Raw genomic sequence first — 13,263 nt, forward strand, 5'->3', positions numbered from 1 at the left:
CAAAAAAAAAAAAAAAAAAGAAGATGAAAAATAGTACTATCTTCAAAGAATTTTCCTAAGTCTGGTGCCAAATTGACAAAAGAGCATTAGATAAACGTCAAGAATTGAAAATTTTTCGTAAGAGTTATCCTTTTTTCAAATTTACTAGCTATACCAGAGTGTACTAATAGTGCCATTTTCTTTAGGTGTAGTCTACTCATAGGTCCTATTTTAGAAAAAGAATCTTAATTAGTATAATTGGCAGTGTCGGAAAAGGCTAGCCAGTAAACGGCTACTCCGAAAACAAAATAAAACAATGTTATAAATGCTGCAAAGCGTGTAGTACCAGTTTCCCCGGAGAGCATAGAAGAGATAAGTCCGCTGGTTTTTGGATGCTCACAAGGCGGTATCCAGTTTATCTTTTTTTCATAAAGGTAAGCGACTATATTTCATTATTCATGTGGAACACAGTTACTTTTGGCTTGGAGATCGAGTTGGAACTTTCAGGAAAATCTTTTATATTTTTAGTGAGGGAATGGAAAGGAAATTTTTGGGGCAAGGGGGCAGACTATTTTTGCTTTCAGTCATTACAGAACAGAATATGCGATGATGTTTCTTTTATTTTTTTATGCCTGTCGCAGGCAAAGCTTTTTGGCAAGCGTACTATTAACAGTACAAATGTACAGCTTATGGCAACCCTGTGGCCAAGCTTTTTGGCAACCGTAATATTAACAGTACAAATGTACAGCTTATGGCAACCCTGTGGCCAAGCTTTTTGGCAACCGTAATATTAACAGTACAAATGTACAGCTTATGGCAACCCTGTGGCCAAGCTTTTTGGCAAGCGTACTATTAACAGTACAAATGTACAGCTTATGGCAACCCTGTGCCCTACAAGAATCTAAGAAAAGAATAGTAAAAACAAAATACCTGATTTAAGAGAAGTGGATTACTGCAAAATTCTGGTTCGGCGTCAATTTTCATTGTACCGTCTTGAATTACTGCATTGGAATGCGCAGTTACTAGAATTAGAAATATTTGAATCTATACTAGAATTAGAAACGTTTAACTGAACGTCACTATAATTAGAAATGAAATGTTGAATTTTTCAATGCCATTATAAAAAAGCTGCGACAGACAGGAGCGAATCTCCAGGATTTGTATTGGGGGAGGGGCATGAGATACATAGTAAATTTTTTCCCCGCATTATAGGGGGGACAACTGCCCCCTCCCCCTGTCCCTTCCCCCCAAAACAAAGCCCCTGGCGACAGATAGCAAGAGGGGAAAATATGGCTAAGAATTATCAGTATTAAGGGCGCTTTGTAAAAATCAAATAATGAAAAGCAAGTAGTCCAAATGAAAGTAAAAAGCAAGGTTAAAACTTAAGACAGATGTTATATATGAGGGAGACTGTCGTTCCTCAAAGATATCCACTCTTTAAGCTAAATGTGCGTTTAAACTTGTGCTCTACTGAGGGTCTTACATGGGATACTTTTGTTAGCGTTAAGTTATAATGTACCACTTTATGTCACTACAAAACGTGTGGAGGACTGTCATCCCCGCATCTCTGTCTCTCTTCATATTAAGTTTTACATTTTGTGTAACAATGCTTTAATAATAACATTCCCTTATGAAAAATGTGCACTCCCGGAAAAAAAAATTATTGCCAGGAGGAGGAGTCTGAAATGCCAAAAAAATTATTTTCATAGCTAAAATTTAAGATTTTGGAAAAAATATGTCATGCGCCCTGATCCTCCCCCCAATCCTGGGGTAGGGGGAACGGTAGTACCCCTCTTAAAAGGATTCTTTTTCCTCGCTTGAGGTTGAAACAGTACTCTTTAAAATCATTTAAAAAGGTAAGTTTTTACTGAGCATTTTTTGACGCTTTAAACACCCCTCTCCTTTCAGAAAAAAATATCCCTTTTCTCCTCCCCGAGAGCTGTCACACAAATATGTAATAATCCCTAACGGTTAGTTTTATTGTATAAACGACCTATTTCAGTGGTGCCTGTTTTCATACTCTGTATGTGTGTTTAGGGACAAATGTTATACCGAGCGTCAGTGTTGCCTTGAAATTAGACAGCTATATAAATACTCTTTCGAAATTTCTCACAATGTTCCACTAATTGTCCATTTGTCAATTTGATAATGATAAACTTAAAAATGACACTGATTTTGATCCAGTTTCAACCAATGGGATAAAATTAAAGTTTTAAATTAAACTAAATTAAGATTAAAATAAAAAACTAAATCTGATATTGTAAAACTGGTAAACCATAAATCCAAGTTGTCTGGTAGAAGTCACTTTGATACGGCACCATAGAGAAAGTAAGCTATATAAGACTTTTTTTTTCATGAGCTGGAAAGCAAAGCTGGTTTAGCTTTCCATAATGTATTTTCATTATTCGCAACTAGTCGAAAGATGCCAGCTCGTTATTCGCAGGGAGACAAGAATTGGATGGACTTGGAAAGCGAATCAGGTGGAAAGTCTTTATAGTTATAGGTATTTAAAACAAAAAATCGCAAAGAAAGGAAGAAAACGAGGACAATTAATAGGTCTTTGGCACTGAATTCAAAGTCTTACGCTCATGATTTTAATAAAACTTCCAATTTTGACTTTCTTCTTCATGTTGTTACCAATTACTCCAAAAAACATATATCATTTTGAAAACCGTGCAAGATCATGACTAAGACAATATAAGCATGGCCAATTTTTGAATAGCTTACCTTTTTACGCGCTATTAACGACTAGCCGTTAGGTGGAAAGTCTGGCTGGTTATTTGAAATTTTGCAGAACCATTTCTTCCATAGATTGGAAGAAATTCTGGGTGCAGAAATTTTAGGGGTGCGAAATTTCAAATAAACAATAGAACGGTTATAATAATTTTGTAATTTTATTTTTATTGAACTAAAGTAGGGGTGCAGTCAATAAATTAAATTAATTATTAATTTAATAAGATGAAAATACATTAAAAATAAATTAAATAATTAAGTGAAGATGATAATAATAATAATAATTAAATCAACACAATAAGAATTCAAAAGTAAATTATTAAATAATAAATTATTTGAAAGCAAATGTTTTAATAAATGAGAGTTTTGTTAAAATTTAGCCTAAAAGGTCTTTGGCACAAAAATTAAAAGAAAATAACAGAAAGAAAATAAAATCAAAAAGGTGAAAAAACGAGGATTTTTTCCGCCAGTGGCGAACTATGAAAAAGAAGAAATAAGCAAATATTTCGACAAGGACTTCCGCCGAGTCATCCTCAGTGCTAAACAAAAAGAAAGAAAAGAAAAAGAAACCAACAGAAATCAAACCTTTCGAAGTTTGCTTGACAACGACAAAACAGAAACTAAATAAGAACCAGATTGGAATCAATGAAAAAGAAATCTACCAAGATGATTGGGCAATAATCCTTTGTTTTGCTATAGCTTTGGCTGGCCTACAAATTCGTTCATCATTTGATGTGCAAATAGGTTCTTTCAAGCTATACCGGGTGATAATATTGATTGAGTCCTTCGAAATTAACTGTCGTAAATTAGGCTTAATGAAATATCTCCAGTATCTCTATTTATTGCTAAATTTAGGTTCAAATATTTTTATCTCAATTACCTCTTTAAAAGTTTGTGGTAGGCCAGTTACAGTAGATATTAAGGTTGCCTCGTCAAAAAGAACCAGATGGGTCGGCTTTACGAAAATATGCGAAGCCAATGCCGAATAAAAGTTGTCATTGTTATTTTTCAATCTCAGGGACTTATTTATTGAAATTTTGTGTTCATGCAAACGTTCACCTAGTTGTTGATGGGTCCTACCAATGTAAAATTTCCCATACGAACACGGGATTATGTATACACCACTACCCAGTACAGGGTCAGTTTTATCCTTTCCTGAGTTGAAAAAAGGTTCAACTTTTTGTTCAGATTTGAAAGAAACAGAGAGATTATATTTTTTTTTATTTTTTCCAAGTTTATCGCCAAGTTTCGGGATGTATGGTAAAGTGATGAAAGTTTTTTTCTCAATTGCCGGGGTAACTGAATCAAGGGGGACGGGCTCCCTATTTTGTTGTTTTATCTTTTTTAATCGTCTATCTATGATATTTTCAATAATTTTGATTGGGTAACCATTGCAGAAAAGAATATCCTTGACATAGTTTAATTCAGAATTTATACGATTACGGGAACAGATTTTTAAACTCTGTCGACTAAAGAGATTATTACCCCTCTTTTCACAGAAGGAGGGTGATGGGAAGAGAAATGTAGATAACGATCATTATAAGTCGGCTTTCTATATATAGAAAATTCAAGGCTAGGAGCAGTTTTTATGATCAAAACATCCAAAAAGGCAGCTTACCTGTATCTTCGAGTTCCATTGTGAACTGGAGAATCGAATCAAAAAAGTTCAAATGTACCAAAAAATCACTTAGAGAGTCTTGTCCATGTTCCCAAACAGAAAGGATATCATCAACGAAACGAAACCAGATAGAGTGTTTTAAGTGGAAACTATTCAAATCAGACTGTTCTATGAAATCCATGTAAAAATTTGCCAAATAAGGAGACAAGACAGTGCCCATGGACAGGCTCATGATTTAAAGGAAATTTTTTTTTTTCGGAATTTAAAATACAAAGAGAACTTGTTGCAAAGACGAACAAGGGCCATTATCGTATCAATATCCAAAGTTTTGTAATCCGACCAAGCTGAAATTTCCTCTAATTTTCTTTTTAAGGCCTGCTCACATTTATGGACATCGCATGAAGTGTGCATAGAAACTGCATCAAAATTGGATATAATAGTTGTTGTTTTTTTTTTTGTTGTACTTTGGTTTTTTAACTTCTCAACAAGACCTATGGAGTTTTTTTTATATAGGATTTCTGTGTGCTTAAAAGAGGCTTAAAAATGGTGGCTAAGAAACTTCCTATACCCGTAGCTGGAGAACTATAACATGATACAATAGGACGTAACAGAATATATTTCTTATGGATTTTAGGCAGACCATAATTCTTCCAATTTTGACTTTCTTCTTCATTTTATTACCAATTACTTCAAAAAACATATATCATTGTGAAAACCATGCAAGATAATCACTGAGACAATATAAGCATGGTCAATTTTTGAATAGCTTACTTTTTTGCGCACTATTCACGACTAGCCATTAAAATTTCACTATCGTGTCTTATAGGCCAGCTTCGCTTTTCATTGGCTTTTCGTAACTGGCACTGTTTCGCCGCCAAGTCACAGTTTGTCCCAAAAACCTCCCTATAGAAACATAAAGCTCATACTTTCCGTTATTGGACGCGGGTCTTGATTTTCTGTTTTCTAAATCAAATATTTAATTATTGGTAATCAATAAAACTGAAGTTTATACAACTAGATTAGTATCTGTTAATGGCACCTTTCAGAACAAGAATAGATGAAATATAGCCCCCCCCCCATACAGGTTTGATCAGTTGGCTATCTATTTTATTTAAAAGCAGCTTGTACAACGGTGCTCAAATTATTTCAGGTTTTCACGCTTAGATGTAAGGCTTAAGTTCATTCGTTCTTTTTCTTCAATGACTATGGGACGAATGTCCATTTGTTGAATGTTTCAGGGCAAAGCCCTATTCCAGATTTGTTTTACTTTTTGCGTATCTATACGCAATTTTAGTTTGACATAGTTTTGCGCAAGACATCCGAAATAACAAAAAAAAGCTAAAAAATGTTTTACTGGTGCAAGTTTAAATTTTGTTTATTAAGAAAACCAAATATTATGCGGAATTGATAAGGCTTAAAACTTAACTTGGTGTTCGAGAGTAATAGTAATTAGCTGAAATAATTAACATTATGTGGTAAATAACTCAAATAATAACCATAAAATAATCAACATCATATAATTTATATCCCTAAAATGCCTACGATAAAACTTTTAATATTTTTTTTATTTATGCATGCTTTTGTATGCTTAAATGTTATTTTCATTAATTTTATCTTTCATTTTGTTCTGTACCACTGTATTGTTTTTATAGGAGTTTTTAATTTATTTTTTCTATTTGATAATGCATTACTGTTTGAAAGCTTTATTGTTCTTAATTTCCTTAAGAAACTCGTAACCAAAATAAAATTAAATAAATAATAATAATAAAAAAATCCGACAGCACAAACAAATTGCATTTAATCAATCAAACTTAAATAATTTGAGTATCATACTTAAGAAAAGTACGCCTGTTAAAAAAAAAGTTATGTGAAAGACTTTGGATAATCCTTGGGAGACTCCATAAATTTCGCTCTTTCTGCACAGAAGTAAGTGAATAGCCAAGAGTCAGTAAAAATTACCTGAACAATCTGGAAAAGGTAAAGGGTTATCGTTCGGCTTCCAAATGCCATCATAGTTACAAAAATAGTCCTGAGGAGGTCTTGAAGCAAATGCATAACCATCAACACATGTGAGCGTGCAATAAACTGCATCAGACTTCGTGGTGCAGTTCTTGGAGCCATGAATTGGATCTGGAGGAAGTTGACAAGCATGCTCTAAAAAAAGATATAAACCAGAGAGTAAGCATGGAATTTTTTTTTTTTACAAAATCTGTCAGTAGTGGGAGTCAAACCAATACACATTTATCAACAAATAAACACTGTCGATGGCTGTTTTCTAAAAGCATATAAATTCACCTCCTTCTCTAGAGCTTTCTCGTATTGCGCCCCCATTGTCCAACCGAGAAGACAGAAACGAAGGCACACAGTTCAGTCCAATTATCTTGAGGTTGCCATACCGAGAACATAGTTAAATGAAAAATTATATTAATAAATAAAAATTCAGCTAAAATTCGGCCTTATCAAGAGTTTGCCCCGGGCGCAAGAGAGGCTAGAACCGCCATTGCTTTCCCCTGGAGGATATCCCATCCCTTTGACTCTCCAAAATTGGACCCCTCTCCCCCCTCCAATAAAAATGTTGGAGCTATGCTCCCTGATACATGAACATGCGATAAATTTATAAAACGTTGAAAACCAGGAGTGTGCTTTTATCAGGATTTAATCGTAAACATTTCTCATTTTCTGGTTTCTCATTGCTGGTTGAAGAAATTGAAAAAAAAATTCGTTTATCGTCGGTTGGGATGTCTGCTGTGGCGTGAGGAGTAATTAATATTATGTCTATTTTTTTTCTTTCTTCTTCCTTTGACTGATTATCCATATATTTCATTATTTATTACTTTAGCTACTTTATCTGTGCAAAACGAGCTTGTCTCTCTGCCAGATATTGGTATACTTAGTATGTTATGTATGTATGATTGAAAAATACGTGAACCCGAACCTGAAGGGTGGTGGGTGCACAGAATGCACAGGTAGATGACAGGTGAAGGGGGTTGGATGTAGAGAGAAGATGTAATATGTAGAATAGCCAAGGGGAACTGTGTTGACATGCACAAGTCTTAGATATAAGATATGAATACTAGAGGCCATGATTATTACAGTGTTAAAGCATTACTCTAATCTTAAAGCATCCCAAGCATCAAAGTTGCCAAATTGCTCTGATTTTAAAGCATCCCAAACATCAAAGTTGCCAAATTGCTCTGGAGTTGCCATTTTGGAGTTGTCAAAGGATCGTTTTAGGTGCTTGTTTTATTTAAAAGTAAGTTGTACAGAAATTAATGATAGGTTGCCACTAATCATACTTTTTGGAATCTATCTGGAGTAAAATAAAAAGCAAGACGTCTACCTTCATTTCTGGTGGCAATATACAAGGTTTCTTGTTTCTGGTTTCTTAACATACTTTTTGAGGTCAGTTTTGGTGTATATAATTTTCCAGATATCCCAAGCTCAGGACTGAAATCGCATGATCTTGAGGAAACTTCCAAAGAATTTTAGTGCCAAGTGGCAAATGGCAATTGATTATACAAGAAACCTGAAACCTACCTTCATAACACATGGGAGGGAGCAAGCAGTGTAGCTCTAAATAGATATGGGTAGGGAGTGTGTACAGCTGTGTTTGCCCCGGGTACCTTGATGCTACGATAAATTGTTAGTAGTCGTGTATCAGTAGTTGTATTTCTTACCTTGTACGATAACCGTTACATTACAGCTTACTGAGTTACCAGACTCGTCGAAGGCATGGTACGTCACAGTTGTCTCTCCAAGTGGAAAAATATTAGATTCATAGCTGCTGGAGACCTTAAAAAAAGAAAAGTCAAAGCTTTTAGCTATATTCTCTTCAACATAATAGTTGTCTAATCAATAAAACAATTATGATTAGTTGAGAATATTACAATAATAAAAAGAATAAAGCTACCTCCTGACCGGAGCCAAACTCTGTTTTTCTGGCGGAGTTTTATGCTACTCAATAAAAAACTCCGTATTTCTAGCCGAGTTTTATGCTACCCAATAAAAAACTGCATTTAAGTGATCAAAAATACCGTTCAACTTTGTTGCAGATTAAAGTTGAGGCACTCATCTCCGCCTGAAAAAAATAATTTTTAGAACAAATAAATGGCTCTTGTTATGTACTTGCAAAAATTTAGGCTTGATATCTTTTTTTAGATATATACTAAAAGAAAGTTTTTATCATCTTTTTCTATAGTTTCTGTGAGGACTTAATTCCAACTTCAATCAGAAATTCAAGATAGACCAGTCACTTTACTGTTTTCGATAGCTAAAACTTAATGTCTTTAGTCAAAATATAGCTTAAGCTAAACCCAATGATATCCCTGGCGTTATTTGCAGACAAAAACCCCCCCAGAAAACCCTGGAAGATTGTTGGTATCCTTTCTTCGCATACTGCGAAGCACATCGTCGCAAATAGCTCATGACTTCGGCTCAGCAGCCCATTGTTTTTCTTCTCCAGTAGTGGAAACTCCTTACAAGGTAGAGAGATAGCCTCAAGAAGTTTTTAAGCATGGTGAATGTGATAATTGACCAGGCAATTCTTACGCCGAACCGAGTGATATAATTCTCTTGGCAGAGGATCGTTCCTTCTGGAAGAGACCACAGGTTCCATTCATATGAATCCGAATAGTTATCCAATTCATTTGTATCTTAGAGTTTTGGTTTCTATTGATAAGGTTTGCTGTTGCTTACAGTTTTTATTTTTAGTGCGAACTGTTTATTCAGGGCTGTTTAAATGCGAGAGGGACTGCTACCTCTTAATTTTACCCCCTCTAAATCTTAAGCTTAGCATTCGTATAGTATTCGTACCTATGAATCATCAGCATATTTTCAAAAGTGCAGCCCTTGAAATATTTCTTGTGGGGAGGGTTCTAAAATATCAAAAAAGTTTCTTAAGGTCATTATTTTTATGGTTTTGAAGAGGAGCCCTTGGAACAAATGTTAACCTTGGGAGGTTCTCCTTAGTTCTATTAGGAGGAAAATCCCCCTCCCAGTCAATGTTTATCGAAAGGCTCACTGAAAGTAAGTCTTCCCATAGAAGCTCAAGAACGGATACTCACAAAAAGAACCATCTACTGATCATCCTTCCCAATAGCTGAGGTGCTACTTTGCACCACTGGCCATTTATGAAACCTCAAATGAGTAAACTCAGAGAAATGAAACTTAAAAATAATCATCTATATTAACAGTTTATAGGAATTTTGCACGGACGGCATGTATTTAGGAAAATATACATGAACTACGTGTATATATCAACTGCATGTATATTTGTAGCGTGATTCAGACGAATGAAAATTTAATATTTGTTCAGATGAGTTTTTCTGGCATTATCGGAAAACTGGCTGAATACGATTATCCAGAAAAAAATTCCTTTCCATCCTTCTCAAAAAAAGGAAAATTTAGGATTTTTGCAGATAGGGGCTTAAAAGTTCTGGAAGAAAAGTCTCAGATATGCTAAATTTGATGATGTAGTTATCTCACAGACATTTCGCATTTTGAAAAGTTTTCCCCCATTATCTAAAACTACGCAAATATTCTCAGGTTCACAATTTTTGACGGGTGATTTCAAGGCTAATAATTTTACATGCATGAAATCTTAAAAAAATAAAAAAATAATCCAATTCTAACCGTAAAATACTGTTTTTAAAACTATATTTTTTATTCCTAATTAATTTTAGCACCGCCCTTTACTCAATAGTTCGTTACACGAGGCGTTTGATAATACAAACAACGGACATAAAAAATAGGAAATGAAACATAGTAGAATAAAGATCAAAGCGGACAGAAGCCAGAAAATAAAAGAAAAAAACAGAAAAAAATACTTAAGCAAATGACTAGCTTCATTTGACTTTATTTTCATACTGAAATATAGAAAGAGATTTACCTTAACAGCCTTGCCGGAATTGTCGCTAAATATTGGTTCTTCAAAAATTAGTGGCACTCTTCTATCTCGTGACAAAAAAGTGGGAGGAGACTCACATCGGTCGACCGTTGGGGGCTGGACATCTGCAGAAAAATATTGATACATACGAATGAGAAAATTAGCGACAAAAAATCTTCCATCGGGGAGAATCGAACTCATGATGAGCCAATAACAATACTAGTCAAGTATCTCGCAACCCTACAATGTTACGGTTCTAGGCGTTTACCTCCCCCGGAGAATAAACCCCCGTAAAATATCCTCCAGCGGAAAAATACCCACTTGGAAAATACCCCCCCCCCCCTCTGCGGAAAATACCCCCCTTGGAAAATGTCTTACCCGGGTAATACCCCCCGAGGAAAATACCCCCCGTGGAAAATATCCACCCGGAAAATACCCCCCCCCATACGTGGAAAATACACCCTCCCCCCGTGGATAATAAGGCTTTCCAAATTTGAGAATTTTATTTGAGTTTAATTTTTTAAATTTCCGTAGGGGGAAGGAATTTTGGTACTTTTGTATTATGCGCCGCTCACTCAAGTTTACGCTGTGTAAATTTCGAGAACACACTGTTTTTTTCGTTAGTTTCTCCGTTACCATGGGCGCCCATAAGCTGAATTCCAGGGGGGGGGGGCAAACTTCGTCTAAGTGCTACTTTTAATGCTATATAATAAAAATCTCAGAACAAAAATATAAAAATAAGGCAGCATCATTCAGCCAGGGGGGGGCAAGAGCCCCCCTGCCCCCCCATATGGGCGCCCATGTCCGTTACTTTAGAAATAAATTTGGGCTTTAGATTTGCACATTAAGGGAGGGGGGATAGAGTATAGCGGGTCTGCATGCAAAATGTGTTTGGTACAATTATTTTACATATTAGAAAGATAGATAGATAAAAGTATTTTAAAGCCAAATATACGGCCATGAATACAGTAAAATAACATAAATGAAAGACACAATTAACAAACTTTGATCAGCGATCATCATAAAACAATTAAATGAAACACTACATTAACCTAACAATAGTACTTAATACTTTGAAAAACATTCATTAAAAAAAAACACTTAACACTTGGAAAAAACACTTAAATGAAAAATTACATTTACTTTATACTGGATTTTTTTTTTTTTTTTTTTTTTTTTTTTTTTTTTTTTTTTAGTTAACACAATCTCCAGATACCTCGCTATTCTTCTGTAATTTTTTAGTGGCCATATACCTAGAAAGAATTTTTTTCAGTCTTTAAACTATCCAAATACTTTACCCCCCCTCCCCCTTATGTGCAAATATGTAGCCCAAGTTACATATTTCCCACATATTATGTAAAATCTTTGGTGTTTTGTCACGCTAAGCTGAAAAAAACTAACGAAGAAACCGGTCTGTCACGAAGTCTTATACAACGCAAGCTTCAGTGAGCTGCCCATAATACAAAAGTACCAAAACTTGTATTGGCAATCTCCTTTATTGGCAAATCTTTTCATAGATTCTATTGAAACTTCCGCTATACACAGTTTTAGAATCTCCCCTTGTTTCTGGGGTAGGTTCATGGATGATGTGGTTTGCGTTGTGAAACATGGATTGGACTTTTTAGACCTATTTGGTAAGCATTTGAATAGTTTTGATAACACTATTAAATTTACATTTGAGTTGGAGGAAAATAATAAATTACCTTTTCTGGATATTTTATTAATTAAAAGGGATCTCAATTTACTTTTCTTGATTTTTAAAAAACCTACGCACAATAATAGGAATTTGAATTTTCATTTTTGCCACCCTATGTTGGTGAAACGGAGGGTTGTAATTTCACTAGTGGATAGAGCCTTTAGAATTTGTTCCGATGAATTTCTGGTTCGGAATTGTTATACTTGAGGGACATTTTTTTTTGTAACAATTACCCAATTAAGTTCATTGACAAAATAATTGAAAATAGACGTGTTAATCATGATAGTAGGGTTATCGGGGTTTCTCAGTCTTCAGGTTTAAATGTATCAAAAAGCTCCATTTCATTGCCATATGTACCTGGTTTGGGTAAGAAACTTTCACGGATTTTGCGTAAATTTAACATTGATACGTGTTTATAATCGTTGGGACCAATGGGTAGTTTTTTTAATTCTTAGAAAGAATTAACCCCGGGAAATTTATTAAGTGTGGTGTGTAAAATTCCTTGTTCTTATGGGAATTTCTATATTGGTGGGACTCACAAACAATTTATTGAAAGATTTATTGAACATCGAAATTCGATAGAAAAAACCCTACAATTAAGCAAGCCTCCGGAAACTTTTGTTTCAGCCTTAGCAGAACTTATTTGATTTCAATCAGATCCACTTTGTAAAATTTGATGAGGCCTTAGCTATTTCAAATGATAAGGGGTACACACAAAGGGCGAGAGAAGCCATGGAAATTAAAAAAACATATATTTGCTAACCTTTCGATAAATAGGGACACAGGTAATTTAAATATTGACCCACTTTATGATAATCTTCTAAAGAGTGAATCAATAGTCAAAGAGGGAGTTAAGATTTTAAATATTCACCAGGGGACTACTTTACCTCGTAGACCAAAACAATTTGCTTCAATAAGAGCAAATAAAAGTATTATATCGCAACAGAACAATTAAAGTAATTTTTAGTTTTTTTTATTTTTCCTCAGTTACTCTAGTGTTCTCACTGAAGTTACCCTATAATATCATCTTTTCCCTGCTTGGATGAGTTTGCGCCAATTGTATATATATGTGTGTATTTTTTTTTGGTGGTGGTTTTATTGTTTTTTTAGTTTTAGCTTGTTTTTTTCTTGTGTTTCTTTCAAGCTGAAGACGCCTTGTTTGGACAAAGGCAAAATATCCGCGTTGTTTTACATTTTTCGTTTCTTTTTTCTCCACTGGCCGCAGTCTCGTTTGTAGTTTTTTTTTCTTCACTGAGATTTTTCTCTTTGTTGGTTTTTTAAAACTCATTCCCCCTACGAAAATTAAGAAAATTAAATTCTCTAATCTGGAAAGCCTTATTTTTCACAGGGGGG

At 34.7% G+C, this 13,263-nt stretch overlaps 1 protein-coding gene across 3 annotated transcripts in view; it reads right to left on the reverse strand.

Moving 5' to 3' along the window:
* The window catches only part of LOC148944648 (sushi, von Willebrand factor type A, EGF and pentraxin domain-containing protein 1-like), a 190,846-nt gene that overhangs the window by 70,148 nt on the left and 107,435 nt on the right, over positions 1 to 13,263 (reverse strand). For all 3 annotated transcript variants that reach the window (XM_089099709.1, XM_089099710.1, XM_089099711.1), the window contains exons 11-14: positions 10,218 to 10,339; positions 8,008 to 8,122; positions 6,290 to 6,484; positions 910 to 1,001 (exon numbers count right to left, since the gene is read on the reverse strand). In XM_089099709.1, coding sequence (XP_088955835.1) covers positions 910 to 1,001; positions 6,290 to 6,484; positions 8,008 to 8,122; positions 10,218 to 10,339 — 524 coding nt within the window. The remainder of the gene's footprint in view (positions 1 to 909; positions 1,002 to 6,289; positions 6,485 to 8,007; positions 8,123 to 10,217; positions 10,340 to 13,263) is intronic.

Source organism: Artemia sp. Qi Xiang Cuo, chromosome 14 (genome assembly GCF_049724085.1).
Source record: "Artemia sp. Qi Xiang Cuo chromosome 14, ASM4972408v1, whole genome shotgun sequence".
Classification (NCBI taxonomy): domain Eukaryota; kingdom Metazoa; phylum Arthropoda; class Branchiopoda; order Anostraca; family Artemiidae; genus Artemia; species Artemia sp. Qi Xiang Cuo.